General features: G+C 63.9%; 1 protein-coding gene across 1 annotated transcript; it reads left to right on the top strand.

The window, feature by feature from the left end:
• Positions 1-10,159: 10,159 nt before the first annotated feature.
• LOC119091704 (muscle calcium channel subunit alpha-1-like) lies at positions 10,160-22,773 on the top strand (the record flags this gene model as incomplete). Its single annotated transcript, XM_037214534.1, is given in 13 exon segments — positions 10,160-10,434; positions 11,344-11,447; positions 13,587-13,750; positions 13,991-14,090; positions 14,754-14,899; positions 16,657-16,730; positions 16,892-17,043; positions 19,259-19,469; positions 20,721-20,739; positions 20,742-20,840; positions 21,114-21,205; positions 22,312-22,436; positions 22,688-22,773. Coding segments are annotated over 13 exon segments (1,561 nt in total), but the record flags the coding sequence as incomplete, so codon positions are not given.
• Between the last annotated feature and the right edge of the window lie 11 nt (positions 22,774-22,784).

Raw genomic sequence — 22,784 nt, 5'->3', positions numbered from 1 at the left:
AGGTATATTCAGTACATTCTGGGAATCCTCGACTCCCGCACCAACTATCCCACCGAGTGCCCAAGAATGCAGCGCTTGTGCGATTCTCCACCTGGACGCCTCGCGCACGGGGTCCCACGGGACTGCCCCGCAGGATTCCCCACGGGGACGCTGCTGTGGCGCGGCCGGGCCGACTGCTGCGCGCTCGCTTGGCAGCTGGCAGTGGACAGGGCGCGGGTGAGGGCCGAAGCGCCAGCTAGCGCGGGCTGAAGTGGAGCGCCGCCGGTCGGGCCGGTCGAGCTGTCCCGTCCGGCTCCCGTCGGCCGCCGGTCTCAATACTTGATGGGCCGGCCGGCGGCGGCGCTAGCCGTCACCGACCGGCCCGACTGCGCCCGGTGGCCGCCGCCCCCCGTGTTGGACGTGCGACGGTGGCTGCCGAGGGCTGTCTCCTGTGTGGTAGAGCCGCGACGTCGCTGCCGGCGTGAGCTGCCGGGCGAGGGCGTGGTGGCGCTCTGCACCAGCGGTAGGCCTGGCTTTCGGTCGGCTGTGCCTTAAAATACAACAAGGCTGACAGGAGGCAGCCGTGCCCGCGCGTCGCGCTCGGCTTGCGTGCAGCTGTACCCACGTTTCGTGCGCTGCGTGCGTGCTGGTGGATGTGCTTGATCTTGCTCGTTGCCGTGGTGTTTCCTTTTGATGGCCGACTGAAAGGACTGACAGAGGCGCCGCTCTCCCGGTGTAGGGCCGTAGCGTCACATAATGACACGGTGGGACGTCATTGCTGGGCTGAAAGGCATTCCAGTAAAGTCAGAGTTCGTGTTTCTAGCGCCGCTCTCTGCCGCCGATAGAGGAAGTAATTGAGGAGGCTTTCAGACGTCAGGGATCGTTACAAGGAGAAGTCACTCGGCTTAGAGATGTGTTATCCACGGCCATGATTGGTCTTCCCGAGGCTGACCGTGCGCCGCCGGCGGTCATCCCCTTGCGCCCGCGTCCCGCCAGGTCGGCTGTGCGCCGCCGGCGGTCATCCCCTGGCGCCTGCGTCCCGCCAGGTCGGCCGTGCGCCGCCGGCGGTCATCCTCTGGCGCCCGCGTCCCGCCAGGTCGACCGTGTGCCGCCGGCGGTCATCCTCTGGCGCCCGCGTCCCGCCAGGTCGGCCGTGCGCCGCCGGCGGTCATCCTCTGGCGCCCGCGTCCCGCCAGGTCAGCCGTGCGCCGCCAGCGGTCATCCTCTGGCGCCCGCGTCCCGCCAGGTCGGCCGTGCGCCGCCGGCGGTCATCCTCTGGCGCCCGCGTCCCGCCAGGTCGGCCGTGCGCCGCCGGCGGTCATCCTCTGGCGCCCGCGTCCCGCCAGGTCAGCCGTGCGCCGCCGGCGGTCATCCTCTGGCGTCCGCGTCCCGCCAGGTCGACCGCGCTCACGCCGGAGGGCGGCCGGCCGGGTCGCTCGTGCATGACCGGCGCCGCCGGCCGTCGGAGAAAGGTCAGCCGGGGGCGGCCTGAGCGCGCTGGCACGCCATCTGGTGACCGGCCGGACGCTGCTGCCGGCCAGCGGCGCGCCGTTGCTAGGTGGACTTGACCTCGGCGGCCGGGCTTCGTTGGGCCGGTGGGCCAACGCCGGACCAGGCGGGGACGACGCCCGCCCAGCCTCCGAGCCGACCTCCGCTGCTTGTAACGGGCTGTCCTGCGGCCTTGTACGGCGTTCCTCGTACGCCCGTGTCCTTTTGCCCTTGAGATCCACCGATCCTCGTTATTACTCATCGTAATTTGTCTTGTTAGGCCCTCGGCGTTCATAACCAGAGGTGACCGCAGTGTCGCTGGCTGGGGCGGCGTTATCCCGCGATTGGGGGATCATTCTTCAGTGGCTGGCGGCCTCTGGACAGGACCCGGCCGAGTAAGAACTAGCGAAATGAGATGGGGACCAAGGACCCTCACCTGTATTGAGAAGCGCCATCGTGCTGGCATTTGCATTAACACCTGCACTGACGCAGATGGAGATGAGTGTAGGTACTTGTTTTTCACGTGTTAGGGAAAACTGCTCTTTGCGGTCGCGTGAGCCGCAAATAGCTCAGACCAATATGAAAGCCGCTCAAATGCTTAGGCTCATATTCGTTACGCGATCACCAGTATACTGCGCACTCAGCTGCAGCCGCACGCAAAGGGCATTGTCAAAATAGGTCTGCCCGCTTCGCCTATAGCATGTGGATGGCCATATACCGGAACGTAAAGGCACGAATCATGTGGAAGAAAGCAGAGAGACGGCCCAGAAGCACCACCAGTCCGATGAAACGGGCGCGGTGGATTTGTAGTCAGGAGTACTGAATAAATAAGAGCTTGGACAGGAGCGAAGGTGACACCCATGTTCCTCTTCATTAGGTTATGTAGATGGAAGGTAAAGAGAAAAATTGAACTATGGAGTTGCCTGTGAAAGACGTTATAAATGTAAAGACATAAGAAGAGAGTTAGTAAAGACGTTAGTTAAAGCGTGATTTTTGGATGGAGCCCATCCTTAGTTCTGTGATTGAGCCGCGCGCGTCTTGGGCAGAGATGTAAATACTAATGTCCATGTAGTCTCTGTCACTCTGTAACGATGGCTGAGAGTTTTATGGTGCAGCAACTTCAATGGTCATACAGCGCCCAGACTCTCAATCTGCAAGAAAGGCTGAGAACGTCTTGGATCTTGTTATTGTTGTGAGCATCGGACATATGATTATAGTTTAAGTTCAGTTCAAATAGTTTTGTATGAGACAGTTTTAAGCACTTCGTCAGCGTTTTGATGCGATGTCACAGCCCTGGCAGTCCTTCCCTTGGCCGTTAGCATTACGTTCACCATATGTAGTGATGTCATACCGTCGCACCGGTCCTTCCCTCGGATGAGGTTACCCAGCTGTAAAGAATACGTCATGTTCCGTTGAATCTGGGAAGTAAAGGGCCCCCCACGCTAGCACATCAGGTCCGATGTATTCTTCCGCGAACAGATTTGAAACATCAAGTGAAGCAGTGAGGGAGCGAGGGGTCACGACATCCAGACTGTATAACAACTTGCCCTCAACTCTCAAACATGAATCGCATCGCTAGCCCCACTTCGTGGGAAGCCGGCGCACTCAGTACACCAGTGGGCGCAGCCATGGGTACCCTCGCCGCCCCCGCTGCCGCTCCGCCGGCCTGCCGGCCCGGCCCGAGCGGCGGCGGCGGCCGCTGCTGGGCCCGCTCGGCCCGGTCGGGCCGTGGCGCCCAGCCGATCCCAGGCCGGCCAGCCGGATGTTCGGCGTTACGCGCAGGAAATGAGCGTCATTGCCGGCCCCGGAGCCTGCGTCGCATGGCCGCCGCCGTCGGGCTTCGGCTGGCGATGGGGGCAGCCCGGTCAGGCTCTCCTCCGACCCGCAGAGTGTGACCGGTCTGACCCCGGTCTGACCTGTGTACCTCTGTCTGATTATGACGCCGACCAGGCCTGTGACCCCGGTCTGACTCGTGACCCCGGCCTGACTGTAACCCCGCCAGACCTGTGACCTCGATTTGAACCTGTGGCCGGTCAAACCTGTGACCCCGGTCTGACCTGTGACCCCGGTCTGATTAAGGTCACGGACTGACTGTGACCCCCGTCTGATTGTGACTCGCGTCGGATCTGTGACCTCGGTTTGACCTGTGATTGCCTTTGTCGGTTGGCTTGTTTAGCCCGGGCCTTGTTGTTCAACTATGACGTCATGTTTCTCGTGCATATGACGTCATGTTTCTCGTGCACAGCAGCACTTGCACGCCTTTGACAGCCTCTTGTCGTGTTCTGAGATTCTACGCGTAGGTATGCGCTGGGTCCTACAAATCGTTGGCTGCGTTGCGATATTAAGGAATTGGCGCAGGGGAGTCGGCGGCCTGATGTATGAGAGCCGCCGCTGTGTCTCCTGGGACGGCGGCGACGGCGGGCGGGCCGGCTTGCTCCGTCCTACCCAGGCGCCACGCGGAATGACGATGTCGTGATGCCGCCGGCCCCTGTGGACCCGGACCGTGACTTCCCAACCCCTGGCCGGTGAATGTCTGTGGGCCGACGCTGGCACGCGTCCACCGTCCGTGGCGCGCTGGCGGCCCGACCGCCCGTCACGTGACAGCGTCACGGACCGTGTTTTGACCGTAACACGCCGCTGGTGGTGTCGATTCCCGATGGTAACCGTGACGCGTTGCGTTTCAGGAGCGGATCGAGTACATTTTCCTGGTGATCTTCACGACAGAGTGCGTCATGAGGATCATAGCTTACGGCTTTGTGTTACATCCAGGCGCGTACTTACGCAATGTCTGGAATATCCTCGATTTTAGCATAGTTGTTATAGGGTGAGTACTGACCAGTCGTAGATGGGAGTGCGTTTTTTTAAACTTGTTGTTGGCCTCGCAGCTATGTTATGCGTGCCTATTGTGTTTGTGTCACCATTGTGTTTGGCATACTTCACCGTAAGGTAAGTTGTTGTTCGTCCTGAGCCCTTCAGTTTGATAAACGTCCTTTCCAGGCCTGAGATATGGCGTAGGCTCTGTGTGCCCACGTACCATCTTTTGTGTTTGCTAAGGTTGCATTGGGGCTAGTCTGATAATATCATCCCGTGGTCTGCAGATGACTGTTTATCCCCGTTTACGATGGTGTACAGTCGGCAGGGGCCATGCGAGATATGGGCAGGGTGGTGGTGTATTGCGTTCCATAATCGCGCCGTGGTATCAATCATGTAGGCCCCATGCATTTCGTCGGACCCATGAGAATGTTACGACATGAATCATGCCAGGCACTATGCATTTCGTAAGCATATGACCGGTGGGAAGGGTGCTGATGAGGGCGTTTAGCGCGGTCTTCTCCAGCATGCGGTAATGAACTGTCTCGACGAACCACTTCAATCAACTCTCCATGCCAGTGCTGTGTGTATGTGTTGCACGCTCTCGCGCGCACGCGTGTTGTGCTCCGAGTGGCCGGCCTGCAAGCATGGTCCGGTCCGGTCCGGTGGTCCGGTTCGGTCCGGTGGTCCGGTCCGGTCCGCCGTGTCCTTACCCCGCCGTGCGAGCCAGTGTGGCTCGGTCCCCCTTGCCACGCCTACCCCCCCCCCCACCCCTCCACACACACTGAGTCACACCTCCTCCCGCCGGCAGTATCGTCAGCACGGCGCTTCTCTCGCTTATAGAGGAGGGGGGGCTTCGACCGTGAAGGCGCTGCGAGCGTTTCGGGTGCTGAGGCCGCTGCGACTGGTGTCCGGAAGAGTACCGAGTGAGTGGCCGTCGCTCGCCGCCGAGCTCCGCTCGCCGCTGACCATAGCTCGCCGCCGAGCCCCGCTCGTCGCTGAGCCCAGGTCCGCCGCTGAGCCTCTCTCGCCGCTGAACCTCGCTCACCGCTGAGCCTCGTTCGCGCTGAGCCTTGCTCGCCGCCTGAACCATTGCTCACCGCTGAGCCTCGCTCGCCGCCGAGCCCCCGCTCACCGGCCGAGCCCGCTCGCCACTGCGTCCCGCTCGCGCTCGACGGCCGCCGGTCCACCGGGACGGACCGGGACGCACGCCTCATAACGCCGCCGGCCGCTTCTTGTGACGCTGCGGCCGTCTCCCAACGCGCCAATTGACGTCGACAGTGTCGTAGAAAGTGATACTGGATCTGTTCGCGGGAGGCGGTTTCGTAACGGGGCGAGCGGGCCCTTCGGCGCGCGTCAGGGGCGCCCCCTGGCGGTCGGCGGACCTCGCCGGCGGTGCGGCCGCCTCCCCCGCGTCCCGCCCGGTCCGGCGGGCTCGGACCTGTCGGCGTGGGCCGCGCGGCGAGCCCGGCGCCATGCATTATTTGGCGCCGGCCGCGGCCGGCCGGTCACCGGCCCGGCGACTATCCGCCGGGATCGCGGCCGGCGCCGGCGTGTGGCGCCGCTCTCCGCCATCGACCCCGCCGGCCGGCGCCCGCTGTCAGCTCTGACAGGTGGGGCCGACGCGCTGTCCGGCAAGGGTCACGCGCCGCCGGCCGCGACCTCCCCCGCGGCCGGCGGTGGGCTCGCCCGCGCGGCTCTCCGTCGGTCCCCCTGACCTCCGGGAGGGGCGGGTCGCGCTGGGACGCGACGGTCGTGAATGTTTCAGCCCGGAGCGCGACAGCAATGTTACTGGCCCGTGTGAGGCGACGACGGGTCCCTTGCCGCGGCTGGCGCTGGAGTCAGGAGGGACCTGTCCGGGGCAGAGGCGCCAGTCCCATCTCGAGGGCAGAGGCGCGGTCCCTCTGGGAGACGGAGGCGCGGTCCTTCGTGGGACAGAGGTACGGTTTCTTCGTGGGACAGAGGTACGGTCCTTCCCGGTACAGAGGCGCGGCCCCTCCCGAGGACAGGGGCACGGCCCCTCTCGAAGGCAGAGGGGTGGTCCCTCTCGGGAGCGGAGACACGTTCCCTCCCGGGGCAGAGGCGCGGTCCCTCCTGGGGGACGCAGGCGTGATCCCCTCCTGGGGCCGAGGCGAGACGCCACTGAGCACCGACGGCGGCCACTGGCGTCGGGCGCTCGACGCCCGGCCGGCCGAGCCGGTGAGCCGCGCGTGTCGATCGAACGGTGCACTCCTGATCAAAGGTGCCAGCGATATCAAAGCAGGCGTCAGCTGGCTGTATGGACCGGTGTCGGCCGGCGGACGGCCGTGTTTTCGTGTGGGATTTGCGATATGTGACAAGAGAAAAGTACGCGATGGCAGTAACGAGGACGAACTGTGCATTTGTTGGCTTAGACCTTTTGTTGTAAATGAACTCTGTGTATGTGGAGTGCGGGCTCTAAGTGCGAAGAATGGCCATGCCAGACATTGCTGTGCCGTGTCGCTGTTCCGTGCTCCTTGCGCGCCTGGCGGACGCGTTGCGCGTGCCGTTGAATACCGCTCGCATCATTCACCCGTGACATTCAGCCTTCGCGCCGTGGCGGCGTCTGAGGCGGTCTGGTCCGCCCCAACTGGCCTCGTGACCTGCTCGCAGTGAGAGCCGGGCCGTGTCCCCCCCCCCCCCCCCCCCCCCCCCCCCGACCCACACCCCGGCCCCACATTGCAGGCAGCCGCCGCTGTGCCAGAGGGCCGGTGTCTGACGCGCCGGCTCTGTTCCAGGTCTGCAGGTGGTCCTCAACTCCATCCTGCGAGCCATGGTGCCTTTTGCTTCACATAGCGCTCCTTGTGATATTCGTCATCATCATCTATGCCATATCGGGCTGGAGCTGTTCAAGGGCAAGCTCCATCAGACCTGTTTTCCACAACGTGACAGGGTAAGGAGGCTCGTAATGTGTTGTTTGAGATGAAGCACGCCGTGTGCTCTTCTACACGATGGTGGGCTTATGGGGGCAGCTCTTCTACACGATGATGGGTGTGTGTGAGCCCAATATTGCCTCGGTACTTGGTGCTCCCATAAGGTCCAGTCAACACCGGCATAGCGGCAGGTCCGTAGGTGCTGCTCTCTTGCGGACACACGACGCCTGGCGTGCGTGCCCATGTTCGTCATGCGTCGAGACAGCGGGTCGTAATGCATGCAAAGTGTCGAGGAAGTGTATGTGACGCGCTGAGGTCCGATCTCCCGCATCGTGGCATTTGAGAGGTGCGCGCGAGTCGTGCGGCTGGCGCGGTCTGGAGCGGTCTGGGGTGGCGTGATCACGAGGCAGTGCCGGCCGGGGGTATCCTCCGGGCTCCGGGTTGGCCGGGGTATCCTGCGGCCTCCGGGCCGGCCCGCCGCTGGCGTGGGAAGCGCCTGGGTATCGTCGGTTTGTGACGGGCCGCGGCGCCGCTCGCGAAGGTCGCGCGGCGCCGCGGCCACGCGCGCCCGCCGGCGGGACGCAGTCGCCTGCCCTGAGGGCAGAGCGATGAGACAGCGCTGGCCTGCCAGCGGGACCTCGGCGCACACGGCTCAGCTCGCTGCTGAGAGCGTTGCGAGCGGTGGGTTCACACGGCTTTGGCGTGGACGTGGTACGGCCACCGGGCAGCTGGAGGTTGCTCCAGCTTCTCCCTCACACGGAGAGGTGATCGGCGAATGGGCGGGAATCGGGCCGGTCGAACTCGCGGCGAACTCCCCTCCGGGGGCACGTAGCGCGATGTTGTGTGAAGGAAGAAGGCCTGGGACGCTGGCTGCCATCATCCGCGGTCGCCGTTTGCTCCCGGTCAGACAGGACCGCGGGCAATCGGTCGTCCGCCGCATTCTCCGAGGTGACGGGACGCAGGGGATGGAGGGGGCGGGACACGATGGCGCGTCGGGCCGCTCTGACCGTCCGGTCTCCGCGCCCGTGGGCCGGCCGAGCGGCGCCGTTGCGCGGCCGCTGCCGACCGCTCGCCGGACAGGGGCCGGCCGAGCGCACCGCAGCCGTCCCGCCCGCGCTCCGTCTGCCGGCACCCTCGCCGCCACTGCGCTCTGCGTGCCGCCGGCCGTCGGCGCGCCCGGGCCGGCTGGTGGCTGCCTTCCGGCGCCTGACGCCCCGGGGGTCACGCGTCGGTGGCCGGCCGTCGGCAGACACCTGTCGCCGGCAGCGGCCGCCGCCGCGCCCGATTGGCCGGATTGATTCGGCGTCCGGCCGTCGCCGCCCTAATGAGCCCGCCGCTGAATGCATTCTTGTGTGGTGCGGCGTCCGCGTGAGCCTCTTCAGCGGCCACGGCGCCGGTCGCCGCCGCCGCCGCCGCAGACTCGGTGCCCTGGTGCCGTCCGTGGGCGTGTCGGCGCGACCTGCCGCGGCGGGATGCGGCGACGCTGGAGTCGCTGAGCGGCGGCAGCGCGCCACCCGTCACGTCCTCAGTTACTGCCCGGCCTGGCGCGCAACGGCTGCCGAATGTCGTCCTCGCAGGCCGCCGAATGTCGTCCTCACAGGCCTCCGAACGTCGTCCTCACAGGCCGCCGAATGTCGTCCTCACAGGCCGCCGAATGTCGTCCTCACAGACCGCCGAATGTCGTCCTCGCAGGCTGCCGAATGTCGTCCGCACAGGCTGCCGAATGTCGTCCTCACAGGCCGCCGAATGTCGTCCTCGCAGGCCGCCGAATGTTGTCCTCACAGGCCGCCGAGTGTCGTCCTCACAGGCCGCCGAATGTCGTCCTCACAGGCTGCCGAATGTCGTCTCCAGGCCGCCGAATGTCGTCTCACAGGCCGCCGAATGTCGTCCTCACAGGCCGCCGAATGTCGTCCTCACAGGCCGCCGAATGTCGTCCTCACAGGCCGCCGAATGGCGTCCTCACAGGCCTCCGAATGTCGTCCTCACAGGCGCCGAATGTCGTCCTCACAGGGCCGCGAATGTCGTCCTCACAGGCCGCGAATGTCGTCCTCACAGGCCCGAATGTCGTCCTCACAGGCCGCCGAATGTCGTCCTCACAGGCCGCCGAATGTCGTCCTCGCAGGCCGCCGAATGTCGTCCTAACAGGCGCCGAATGGCGTCCTCGCAGGCCGCCGAATGTCGTCCTCACAGGCCGCCGAATGTCGTCCTCACAGGCGCCGAATGTCGTCCTCACAGGCCGCCGAATGTCGTCCTCACAGGCCGCCGAATGTCGTCTCACAGGCCGCCGAATGTCGTCCTCACAGGTCGCGAATGTCGTCCTCACAGGCCGCCGAATGGCGTCCTCACAGGCCGCCGAATGTCGTCCTCCAGGCGCCGAATGGCGTCCTCACAGGCCGCCGAATGTCGTCTCACAGGCCGCCGAATGTCGTCCCACAGGCCCCGAATGTCGTCCTCGGCCGCGCGAATGCGTCCTCCAGGTCGCCGAATGGCGTCCTCACAGGCCGCCGAATGGCGTCCTCACAGGCGCTGTGGCGGCTATTGCCGCGCACCGTACGGCGTCGGGCTCGTCGCAGCCTCCCGAGGGAGCCGGTCGACGCTGCGGCGGCCGGCCGACGGCGCGGCGGCTGGCGCTGTGACGCCGGAGCGCGGCGGCGCCGTCGCCGCGTCCGGCCGCCGGCCCGGACGGCCCACGTTCCCAGAACGTCGGCCGTAGCGCGCAGTAGCTGCAGCGTCGCTCTCAGTCGGCGCCGCGCTGTCGTGCTCGGGCGCGGCTGGATGCCGATGGAAATTGACCGGCCGGCTTCGGGCACGGGTATTTCTGTCCCGGGCACGAGCACGCGGCCGGGTCGGTCGGTACAACCCACGCGCGCCGCGCGAGAGAATCCGGACCCGGTGGTCGCGTCTGCCGGCGCTCGGCGTCGGGCCGCGGCGCTGTGTGATGCGAGCCTTCGGGCCCAGAGCGCTGAAATAGGCCTGCTCGCCACCACCGGCGGCAGCCTACGCGGCCCGGCGGGACAGCGCGCAAGGGAAGCGACCCGCGACCCGTCTGTGACCGCGCCGTCCGGCCGCAGGTGAAATGATGGAGACGCCGCCGCCGTGCGCCATGACCGACAGCAGCGGCTACCATTGTCCTGCGTTGTACGAGTGTCGGGACGGTTGGGTCGGCCCCAACTTCGGCATCACCAACTTCGACAACTTCGGCCTGGCCATGCTGACCGTGTTCCAGTGCATCACCATGGAGGGCTGGACGGACGTCATGTATTACGTGAGTGGCGGCCCGGCCGCCGCCTGCCTCGCAGGCCCCGGCACGGAAGTGAGCGCTGTCGCGACTAACGTACAGACGCGCAGTTCGGGCGGCGCCGCAGGCCAGGGTTGCTGGTCAGTCTGCCAGGCTTGCTGGTCAGTATTTGAGCCGTTGGCATTCCAACCGTGCAGTTCGAGCCGTCTCGTGACTTGTTATGTTGTGATGCGTGCGATATTGCCTTCGTCGCTCAATCATGTACCGTGTTTTGCCGAGCATGGATGACAAATTCGTCTGAATACGAAAGCGTGCGTTGTTTTTATCACGACTCCGACCGAAGTGTCCTGTCTGACCGTGCTGGAGGCTGTGAGGCTGACCGGCTGTGACACTATATGCACCATGTAAACACTAGCTCGCTCTCAGCCCCGCTGCTGCCCAGCGTCCCTGGCCGGCCAGTCGTGCGCCGCTGGAGCCTGGCTGGCCCCGCTAACGCCGCGTTGACAGGGGACTGGCGGCGGGCGTAGCGGCGTTTGTTGCGACGGGTGACGGGATGGGCCGGGAGGCCGGACGCCGGGCCGACGGCGGCGGGCCGAGCGGCTCACCCCCATCCGGCGACTCGCCCTCCCCCCGCCCCGCCCCCGCCACCCTCGCCCCCCGCGCCGGCCGCGACGCCCGGCCAGCGTCCCCAGACACGAGACCGTGCGGAGTGCGTGGCGCTCAGCTGTTCACGTCACAGCGGGGGCGGGGCTGAGTCAGCTGAGGAGGGTCAGAGTCCGGACCTGGCGTGGGATGCCCCGGGGCCCGAGTCACGGGCGGGGTATGCGACCCGCCGGGGTCGGCTGACGGAGCGCCGGCCCGGCGAGGGTGCGCCGCCCGGCCCGGCCGCCGCCGACCGCCGCCTCTGTAACACTGTCTCTGCCTCGTCCGCTTTAGATGAATGACGCGCTCGGCAGCAGCTGGCCGTGGATCTATTTCTTGACCCTCATCATCCTGGGCTCCTTCTTTGTGCTTAACCTCGTCCTTGGTGTGCTAAGCGGGTAAGTTCGGCGCGGCGTGTGCGGGGCCCGGCGCGGCGCCCGCGCCTACCCGTGTGCGCGTGTGGTGTTCATTTTGAGGTGCACCTCCGCTTCCAGCCGTCCCTGCCGCACCCGCGCCCCCAAGCTGGCTTTCTGTGTACCCCGTGGCGGGTGTGTGCTGGGGAGGGTCGGCGCGCGGCGCGCGGCGCCCTCTTGTGGTGACGGGCGTCGGGCAGGGCTGGCGGCCGCCGGCTGCATCGTCCTGCGGAGTTGAGTGGGGTGGTCAGCGACTCCAGTAAAGGTGCGGAAGAAGCGCCGACTCGCGGGCTGGGGCGACCCGCCTGCTGGGCGCCCGCACTCCCCATCCCCTCCCACTCCATGCCCCGGGAGTGCAGGGCTCGCGCTTGGACTCGGAAGGGGGGTGGAGTTCACTCAGAGTCGGGGGTCGATCTCCCCGTCTCATTGGTCAGGCAGGGTCTCAAAGCGGATGGATACGCCCAGTCCCAGAGAGCGGGAGAGCCAGCCTCCCCGTTCTATCTGTCCCGCTTGACCCAAAGGACAGGAGTGCGGCCAGTCTCAAGGGTGAAGGGAAAGGGGGAGGAGGAGAAGCCAGCTCGCAGTCCCTTGAGTCACGCTCAGCCCGGGAGGGTGGCCCGTCCTCGGTCGGCGGCGCCGGCACGCCCCCGATCCTGCCTCTGCCCGCCCGCCTCCTGATGTGCCGTTGTCGGGTGCCGCCGGCCGGCGCAGGTCGGCCGGCGCCGGTGCCGGTGCCGGTGGTGGGCGTGTGTGCGGGACACGGGCGGCGCCTGCCGGCGGCGGCGACGGCGGCCGCCCGGCCGGCCGGTCGGCCGGCTCGCGCCCACATTGTAGGCCGCATGTGTCACCCACTCCACACGACAGCTCGAGACGAGGCCACTCTCTGGATGGCGTGCCCTGCATGGTGTGGCCGGCCGGCGGTGCTCCGGCGTCGCCGGCCATCGCTGACGTTTTGTTTCTCCCGCACCCCAGATTCAGGACGCTTCCGGACAGTCGTGGCCGTGGATCTATTTCATATCAATGATGATCGTCGGCGCGTTCTTTGTAATGAACCTTATTCTGGGCGTGTTGAGCGGGTGAGTTCAGCGGCCCCGGCCGAGACGCTGTCTCTGTCACTGTCACGCCGCACGCGCTGCGGACGTGCACGTGCACGTGCCGCACGTGCCACGCGCCCGCGCGCGCGCCGGCCGCCACAACTGTCACCGACGGGCCGCGCTGCGGTGCCGCCGTTTTGTTTCGTCACTGTAGTGATGTTTTGAGATCGGATTAACAGGCAGCTCAAACTCGTTGAAACTGGCTCGTTCGTTTCGTCTCGCCCGCTACGCTTTGTGGCACGGCTGGGAAATCGGTGGTCCTTTTCAAGTGCGCTGACTTGGGTGGTCACTGGCACCTTTTGAAATGTTCGCTGGCAACGTTGCTGCACCTTTTGGCACTTTCGACGTTTCCTGCGATGCATCATTAAAAGGTGGCGATTTGTTGATTGCTGGTGACGACGGAAACGAAATTGCCAGTGCGCCGTATTTACGGAATGGTCTTGGGTGCTCATTTTGTAGTCAGTTCGCCGTTAACATTATTGCATTTTTGCTGTCAGGACAGCCATTCGTAAGTTTAGTGGGTGTTCGGTTTTTGTTTGCGGGACGTTTTGGTTGACCTGTCTGGTCGGCCGGTGTGGTTGTGCTGGTAGACTGGTAGCATAGGTGGTACGTAACCACCCAGGCCCGGATCGCATGGTTCAGTTGGTTTCACACGAGCATGCCTTGTGCCCGCCCCTGCATTTTGACCCGCCGTTAGACCACCCTTGACCCGCACAAACGCTGCTTTGTCCGTATGTCGTTTGGGAGGTCTGCTGTAGGTATTTTGCGAACCGTTTGATCACGCCTTGCCCTAGTACTGAGTCATGTGTCGGCACTGTCGGCGCGCTACTCGCCGTCACTCATGTTATCCGCACCCCGCGCTGTTCGCGAGAGTCGGAATGCCGCCCGAGTCGGCGACGCGTAACGCTCGCAGTTGGTCTTGAAGGAGCGGTGGGGCCGCCCTCAGCGGCCGCCGCCTGCCAGTGTCGGTCCTCCTGGCGCCCCGCGGCGCGCCGCCGCCATCCCGGCTGACCGGTCCGGGCGCCGGCAGAGAGTTCTCCAAGGAGCGCGAGAAGGCCAAGGCGCGCGGAGACTTCCAGAAGCTGCGCGAGAAGCAGCAGCTGGAGGAGGACCTGCGCGGCTACCTGGACTGGATCACGCAGGCCGAGTACCTCGAGCCGGAAGACGAGGCGCAGGGCGATGAGACCAAGCTGCGTGAGTGCACCGCGCTGGCGCGTGAGCAGATTGTCGGGCGCGCGACGCCGAGCCGCGCGGCCGTGTCACGCTGCCCCGCCGAGGCCGCCGATCGGGAGCGGCACTAACCGCCTGTGTGCGATACGGAGTCAGAGTGAGCAGCTGCGGTGTAGACCCGACCGTCCTGTGCGTGGGTGTGCTGACCCGGCGCCGAGGGTGGTCCTCTGACCTGACCCCGTGGGGTCCGCCGGTGTCCGCCAGACGACAATGTGGAGGAGGACGACCCGCAGGCGGAGGACGGCGACCCCGTCGACAGCCGGCAGCTCTCCTGCTGGGCCAAGAAGCGCAAGGGCTTTGAGAAGTGAGTGGCGAGCGTGACTGGCTGGAGGCACCGGCGGGGCGCGGGGCCCGCCGACCGCGCCGGTCGTCAGCCGCCAGCCGAGCCTCGCTGTGGCTCTTGTCTCGTCAGGTCGGCCCGGGCGGGGCGGCTGGCCGCTCGGTGGTCTAGCTCGTGACCTGTAACGTAGCTCCGGGATTGGCACTTACGGTGGCGGCTGATTTCTGGTGCAGCTCCCAAGATCGGCCATGTTCCTGATTTGTACTGTATCTCCTGATATTCCTCGACGCCTGGCCGGCAGCGTGACGTCTTGGTTTATTCCTTTGCGCGAGGCCTGTACAGTGATTCGTTATGGTTGTCGTAGCGCCGCGCCTACACGCAAGTCGTGACGGTGGCTCCTGGCCCGTAGCGTAACCCGCGATCCGTGCTGTGGCCCCGATCCGTAACTCGGGTTTTACGCCGGGATTCCCGACTGGTAACACGTGCTGTCCACCGTGAGCCCATGCCTGTAGTGTAGCATCCTGTCTCGCGGCACCCGTGATCTGTAACACGGCCTGCGGTCCGTACGGTGACGCCCGACCTCCGTCGTGACCGGCGCCGTCCGACCGTGGCCGTGACCGTGACCGTGACCGTGACCGTGACCGTGACCGTGACCGTGACCGTGACCTGTCGCCGCCCTCGCGTCAGGTGGAACCGCCGGATGAAGCGGTCCTTCCGCACGGCCGTCAAGTCGCAGTCCTTCTACTGGCTCATCATTCTGCTGGTGTTCCTGAACACGGGCGTGCTGGCCACCGAACACTACAATCAGCCCAAGTGGCTGGACAAGTTCCAGGGTTAGTGTGTGCTCGGGGCTGCCGCTTGCCGGGGACTGTCCGCGGGGTGGCGCGGGACCCTGGGTCGCGTCTGGGCCCGCTGCCGACCCAGACGCGAGTCCCAGGGTTGGTGGGCACGGGACCGCGCTGCACCGCGGCCGGGCTCGGGTCGGTGCGGCACCCGCTGTCGCTCCTTGTCGGGTGTGGAGAGAATCTGGAGTGTGCGTGTGTGTTGGTGTGCACGCACCGGTGTATGTGTGTCACACGGCCCGGCGAACGGCGGCCATGCGTCCCCAGTCCGTGGTGATAGCGTGCTGGGACTCGGGTGGGACCGGGCCTGGTGGTGGCCGTCGCAGTGGGACCGGGGCTGACGGCGGCGTGGGACCAGGGTCTGCGTCTGTGCTGGCGTTTGCGGCCTGTCTGTGTGTGCCTGGTGAGGCGTTAGCCACCGCACTGACGGGTCTCGGTGCCAGCTGAAGTCGGATGCTGGGCAGGCTGCACCCGGGCCATCTCAGGGCTGGATAGAACTAGAGAAATGATTCATTTCCGAGTAGACACTCCTCGATATTCTCAGCGTCATTGACGCAGGCCATCCGCGCATTGCGCTAAGGTGACGTAAGGCAATCAACTTGTTTTCCACTTGGTTGTTAGCATGCACACAAATGGGCCCTAACGCTGAATTGTGTACACCTTTAGACCATATGTTTAACTTGTTTGCGATATGATGATACGTTCAACTAAACCAAGATACATTCACCCTAAAGCGCATACTTCTACCCAGTACTACCTAAAACCACGTAAGGTAGAACCTCACGTAATGTTCGACATGCCGTAGCGCAAAAAAACGCCGTACGTCGTAGGCGTTACGTGACCTCCGCCCAAGAATCGCATCTGATGTGACGCAAGGTGCAAAGATGCATGTGGCTAGCTCCAGCTGTACCACAGCTACACCGAAAGCTGTCGTTGGACGGATACACGCCTGGCCGAGTCAGCACGACTGCTTACGTAACGGCCATCAAATAGATTGACGCTGCCGTCCTGAGACTCGTCACAGTCCGGCGGACTGAGCTCCCCGCGTGGCGCGCTGTTGGCGAAGGAAAGCGATCATGTACTTCGCCAATCACGTTAGGAATACCGGACATGCCGGTTGCGGCCGATGGCAGGGTCGCATGTCGTGCGCCGGTGCGGTGCGGCAGGTCGCTGTCGGGCGTAACGGCCGGATGTGAGTGACACGTGCTGCCGTAACAGCCAGTTGGGGGGGGGGGGTGAGTGAGAGGTGGGGGGGGGGGGGGGGGAGGGTGAGTGTACGTGCTCCCACAGACGGCGCATCATAACCATTGGGAAACGGTTGGCGACTGCCATGGTGGATCAACGTTTGGTGTGTGTGTGTGTGTGTGTGTGTGTGTGTGTGTGTGTGTGTGTGTGTGTGTGTGTGTGTGTGTGTGTGTGTGTATGTGTATGTGCATGTGCATGTGTATGTGTATGTGTATGTGGGTGTGAAGGGGGGGCGGTACGAGTGTGCGACTGGGTGGGTGGGTGTGAATTTCGTCTGCGATGCACGGTCATGTAAGCAGGTGGTGCCTCGTGTTGTTTTTGCACCATCCAGGGCCAGTCTGTCGCTCATGGCCAGTTACCACTTTCTGCGCTATGTACAAATATGTGTTCTGGGCTATCGTGACATCCGCTGGCTTCTTGTCCTGAGGCAAACATTTCGTCAAGCACTTGTTAGGCCCGGCCCCAGCGATTCCTGGCCCTAATTTTTGTGTCTGTCTTTTCAGAGATAACCAACCTGTTTTTCATCGTGCTTTTTACAATTGAGATGCTCATCAAAATGTACGCTCTCGGATTCCAGGTAAGTGGAAGACACGTCTTTCATTATCGTTGCGTCTGAAGAGAAATTCCGAAATAAGAATGCAACAGCGATTCCAGTTACGGAAATGCAAATATGGAATCGGTTGATACATCACGCATTAGTCTGATAATTTGACGGACGTCTGCGGTTTCCTGTTGCAGAGCTATTTCGTGTCGCTGTTCAACCGCTTCGACTGTTTCGTGGTGATCAGCAGCATCATGGAGGTGCTGCTGACAAAGACTGGCGTCATGCCACCTCTGGGCGTGTCCGTGCTCCGCTGCGTCCGCCTCTTGCGCGTGTTCAAGGTCACCAGGTCAGTCTGATGCGCTTGGAGGTCACGGAAGACGTCCGGGCGCGCGGGTCGGGGCACCCAAAGAGCCGCTCACTTGTGTCATCGGCCGCCGGGGCACAAAAGGACATTGACCTGAATCCACCCCAAACGAAAGATTTTGTTAACAACAGCTGAAGCCCCCCCCCCCTCTCCCAAAGAAAGAAACAGAACATTCTGTCACTTGGGGCAGTGCAGCGCTTCAGTGTAACTTGTAGCGAGCGACGGCCGGAAAGGCGTCGTGGAGAGTGGGCCTTTGCTGCGTTGGCGCTGTCTCGCCCCTCCCTTCTCGGCGCCGGCGGCAGCGTCTCGAGCGGCGTCCGCCTCCAGCCCGGCGCCGTCCCCGGCCGGGCTGCCGTCCGGCTCCAGCCGGGCTCCAGCCAGTCTGGCCCCGGCCCCGGCCCGGCTGCAGCTGACCTCTGTCCGCCGCCGGCGCCACCAGAGGTCGCCTGTCAGGTGGCGGCCGGGCCGGAAATTTGCGGCCTCGGTAAGCCGGCCAGGCTGATTGCAGATTGAGGCCGGCACGCCGGGCGCCGCCGCCTCGGCTGCCGTTAAAGGCCGCCGTACGCGGAAGACGCGGCGCAGTGTTGGGCTTTATTCCTCTGGAGAGGGCCGCGCGCGCCCCGCCGCCGCTCGGTGGGGAAATCCCAGCCGCCGAGATTGATTGCGACGCGCCGCGCGCGCACATGGTCACGTGCTCAGGGAGCGGGCGGGGCGCGTGGAGCCCGGCTGGAGCGGCGTGTGTCGTCGTACAGGCCGGGGGGAGGGTAATCGGCGTTGTCGGGCGTGTGTGGGTGGACGAGGTCCTTGACATTTGGAGCGCTGCCAGGACTGTATAGAGGAGCTGAGCTGTTGAGCTGTTTGTGGTGTGTTCTGGTGTAACCTTCTCGTAAATGGACGTACGTAGCTCTGCAAAGGTCTATCGAAGTTCGTCAGTTACATAGTCGACTGTATGGTCATTTGCTAGTGTAATGTGCACGCCTGCAGTAGACGCCAGCTTCCTCAGACGGTGCTTAACCAGCATGCAGTGTCTTCATGATCCTCTACATGTATTTCGTTACATTTTGATCAGTTATAACTGTCCGTATTTTTTGTTGCTGAGAGTTTTCTTTCGTTTTCTGGTTTCGCTATGCTAACAACAGCTGGTGTACCGTCTGTGTGCTTGCCGGTTCATTTTTAGTTTTTCTTTTGCAGATATTGGCGGAACATGGGGAACCTGATCAGGGCCCTGGTCAACTCCATCCAGTCCATCATATCCTTACTGTTCCTCCTCTTTCTCTTCATATTCATCTTCTCCCTTCTCGGGATGCAGATATTCGGAGGAAAACTGAGCGGACTCCGAAGTAACTTCGACACATTTTGGCAGTCGATCATGACGGTATTCCAGGTACATATACACGTCTGTGCGGCGCTCAGGCCGGTGCACAGCCACCTTTGTGCAGCGACACACACACCTGTGACACACCTCTGACGCACGCTGGCCCTGCGCGCGGGTCGGCTCGGGGTTGCAGCAGGCTGCTCCGGAGGGTGCCGCTGCGGCTCGGCGGCAGCGGGTGGCGCGCCGGCTGTGCGCTGCGAACGGCCATGGATGGCACCGGCGGGTGCCGCTGTCGCCGCCAGCCGCTGGTGGACAGCTGCAGCGGCTTGTGGCGCCTGGCTTTCGGCGGCACTGCACAGCACTTATTCTTTCACGTCCCCACCGCCTGTTTATCCTAGTTCCCCGTTGATCTGCATACCTTACTATTTTCTTCCGTTTTTGCCACCTCGCCGCCGTCCGTGCATCCTGAGCATCTCCTGTTTATCTGTATATCTAACTGTTTTTCTGCTGCCTCTCCGGCTTTCTCTGCGTTCATATGCCGTTCTCAGTCACGCTCCCTCTCCCTCCGAAGTCTCATATCCGTTCTCGGACACGCCGGTGCCTGTCCCCATTTGTCCGCCTGGGTCCTGCCCCCTCCAGCTCGGCTAGCGTCGCTGCTGCGGCTGGCTCGTGGCCGTTCTCGCCGCCCGCTCTGTCCGTCGGGCGTGCCTGTCCCGCTCGGGATCCGCTTCGCCCTGTGTTAGCGCTCTGCATGCTTGCCTACGCGCGCGGGTCGGGCGGCCGCGCGCCGCGCCGCCGGCCCGGGGCAGAGCCGGTGGCTGCACGGTGAGTCCGGCGGCGGCGGCCGGCGCCGCCTGACGCACGTCTGCCCCCGTGTTTCAGGTACTGGAGATCGCTCTCCAACCTGGTGGCCTCGCTCCTCAACTCAATCCAGTCGATCGCCTCCCTGCTCCTGCTCCTCTTCCTCTTTATCGTCATCTTCGCCCTGCTCGGTATGCAAGTTTTCGGCGGCAAGTTTAATTTTGACTCGACGACGGCCAAGCCGCGCAGCAACTTCGATACTTTTGTGCAGAGTTTGTTGACCGTGTTCCAGGTATGGGGCTGGCCGGACTGGGCCCGGGCCTGCCGACTGCTGTGGCGGACTCGGCGCCGCGGGCTGCCGATCATGCTGTCTGACCGTGACTCGAAGAGTCGGCGGAGCGCGAACCTTTACGACATTGCGCGGCGTCTGTTGGTAGTTAATACTTGCGCGGAAATTTGTGCGTCACAACTTCTAGTCCTCCAGTGACACTATTTTATAGTTGTTCGTTTGTGTATTGCGGCCCATAAGAGAGAAAACGTGCTAAAAGTGACGCGCATCGAACCATTCGCCGCGGGAGGGCAATGTCGACGGGTCGGCTGGAGCAGCCCGCGCCGAGTCGCCGCGCGCCGCGCTGAGGCCGGCCCGGGCCGGTCGTCGTCTGGATGTTAGGTGCGGTACTCGGCGTGTTTAGTTCCAACTAACTGGTGGTGCATGCTGCCCGGCGGCCGCTCCGCCGCGCCCTCCGTCTTTTGTTTCGTTCGCGACTGCGGCCGGGAAGGTGAGTCGGGGCAGCCGGGACGTCCCCGCGGCGTTACAGCTCGCTCCTCGTCGCCCACATTCGGAGACGACGGCTGGGGTCGGCTCGGACCGGAAGAAAGATGGCGGCGCGCATCGGGCGCCGCCATGTTGGCGTCGACTGCCTGCCTGCTTGTTTTTGCTGTCCGTGCTTGGCCCTGATGTGGTGCCTGGGCGTCCCGCCGCTGGCGGCGGACGTGGTGAAGACGGTTTTGATCCGGTTCCGGCGTCTAGACGGCCGGTGCATGCGCGGCAGCTAGCTGAAGGTCCCCTGACTCGGGCCTCTCCGTCCAGGCAGGTGCAGGCAGCTTTGCGTGGTGTGCACTTTTGTCCGTGGCGACCACCCGGGCGGCGTGGACCGCTCTCGGGAGCTTTGTGTGTTGTTGTTTTCTGTGTTTGATGTTGGTTCGTGGTGTGAATGCTAGCGAACGGATAACGCTGGGACACTCACTGACACATGCCACACGCATAAAACTGTTGTTCGCGGATGTGTAACGTAAGATCGAGCGTGTTTCCCTCCATTGCGCTTGGTCACGATATTCTAGAAATGGGCACAAAGTGTCGCTTGCTGTCATCGGGAGTAAACCTTCCGTCAGTGATGCGTTGCCGAGCTCCCAACTTTGCATCTCCTTTCATGAGAATAACAACCTTGTGCCCCTAGTCCACAACTGTTCACCAGTCCGGCCGGGACCAGGGGGATTCCATGGGGCTGATGCGCTCAAGCGCCTTACCGTGCACCGCTTTCAGATTCTGACCGGTGAGGACTGGACGTGGTGATGTACCATGGCATCGAGGCTTACGGCGGCGTGGGTGGCTTCGGCGCCCTGGCTTGCTCGTACTTCATCATCCTCTTTATCTGCGGCAACTGTATCCTTTCTGTGGCCATGGGCAGAATGGGTCGGTGGTGTGAAGCACATCTAAATCAGCTCGCCGGTTGGGACTGGCGGCGTGAACAGTCAGTAGATGGATGGTGAGATGTTCTGACCACCAACCGTCCGCGGACTCTGGCGCGCGTCTCAGCGCGTGGCAGCTGTTGGACGGGCCGCCACCGTTCGCCGGCCATCCACGCGTCCCGCGCCGGCCTCCCAGTCGGCCGTGGCCGAGTGCTGTCTCGTATGCCCCTTAACTCGACGCCTGCAGATATTCTGCTCAACGTTTTCCTGGCCATCGCCGTCGACAACCTGGCCGACGCCGAGTCTCTGACGGCGATAGAGAAGGAGGAGGAGGAGGAGGTGAGCGCCGCCGACCGCGCGCCCGCCCGGGCTGTGGCAGCTCAGGCGACGCCGGCCGGTTACGGCTGTGGCGCGCGGCTGTTGCGAGTGTGAGGCGTGTGTGGGCTGGTTCCGTCTGATGTTTCGCCGCGTGGAACGTAGCAACGAAAGGGAACAGTGCGCAGCGCGCGGCGCGGCGCTCACACGAAGTGCAGCACAGCGCGACAGCTCTCTCGTTGCGCCAACGCGCTGCGCGCAGAGCGCGTGCAGTCGCCTTGCGCCACCGCACGGCCCGTCACGTGGGCTGTTGCATCTGTGTGCGCCTTTCTGCCCGCCGGTGGGCTGTCCTGGTCTGATGGTGATGTTGATTCGCAGGGCTATCAGTACCAAGACGAGTTTGTAAGTGGCCCGTCACCCCCTTTCGTGCCGCCCGGTGCATGCTGCCCCCGCACCCGTTCAGGCTTTCAGTTCGGGGCGCTCGCTCACAGCCGGCTGCCGCCGCATGCCATCGCGTGACGCACCGTGGCGGGGAGGAGACGCACCGTGTGATGGCGCCAGCGCGCGTGACTGCTCACCTGTGATGGCGCCAGCGCGCGTGACTGCTCACCTGTGATGGCGCCAGCGCGCGTGACTGCTCACCTGTGATGGCGCCAGCGCGCGTGACCGCTCACCTGTGATGGCGCCAGCGCGCGTGACCGCTCACCGTGTGATGGCGCCAGCGCGCGTGACTGCTCACCTGTGATGGCGCCAGCGCGTGACCGCTCACCGTGTGATGGCGCCAGCGCGCGTGACTGCTCACCTGTGATGGCGGCAGCGCGCGTGACTGCTCACCTGTGATGGCGGCAGCGCACGAGACGACGCACTGTGTGATGACACCGGTGCACGAGATGACGCACCGTGTGATGACACCGGTGCACGAGATGACGCACCGTGTGATGACGCCAGTGCGTAAGATGACGCACCTCTCGGCGGTCGTCATCTGATGCGTTGCGAAGACGGCCGCTCCCGCGTTCGCCTCTATAACACCACGCTTCGCACTCCTGCCGGGCCCGCCCTCAGCGGCGCCGTTAGAAGCTGCGCCTGCTGCGGTCGCCGACAGACGTCGTGACCTGTGGCCTGTTCCGCAGAAGGCGCGCTCGCGGTCGCGCAGCGGCTCCCCTCGGAAAGACGGCGACCGGCTGGACGAACCGGCCGTGGAGCAGGACCACTCGCAGTATGGCTCCCAGAAGCTGGCGGAGCTCAACCATGTGGGGTCAGTGGGCCGCCCGCACGACGGGCTCGGGGCACAACTTTGGAACTGGTTAAATGGCAGGAGCGGACGGTGGTGAGGGCGTCGTGCTGATATTTTACTGTTCGTGGAGCATTTAGAAACATTAGCTGATATTGGTATCTAAGGTGGAACTTTCCCAATCTTCTGGCGGCCTCTACCCATGGCGTCGCTCGTGTCTGTCAAGGGTGCCGGCTTAATGTCGTGGTGTAGTAATGCAAGCTGTGTTCCCACAGTGTCGATAGAGTGGGAAGTCAAACCAGCGTCGAGATGGGAGAGGAAGAGATGGAAGACGAAGGCTACGACAATTACGACGAAGATGGTATGCCTTCG

Source organism: Pollicipes pollicipes, unplaced genomic scaffold (genome assembly GCF_011947565.3).
Source record: "Pollicipes pollicipes isolate AB1234 unplaced genomic scaffold, Ppol_2.1 Scaffold_3447;HRSCAF=4054_pilon_pilon_pilon, whole genome shotgun sequence".
NCBI classification, from domain to species: domain Eukaryota; kingdom Metazoa; phylum Arthropoda; class Thecostraca; order Pollicipedomorpha; family Pollicipedidae; genus Pollicipes; species Pollicipes pollicipes.
Note: the sequence above shows the minus strand (reverse complement) of the source record. Positions and strands in the feature narration are given on the sequence as shown.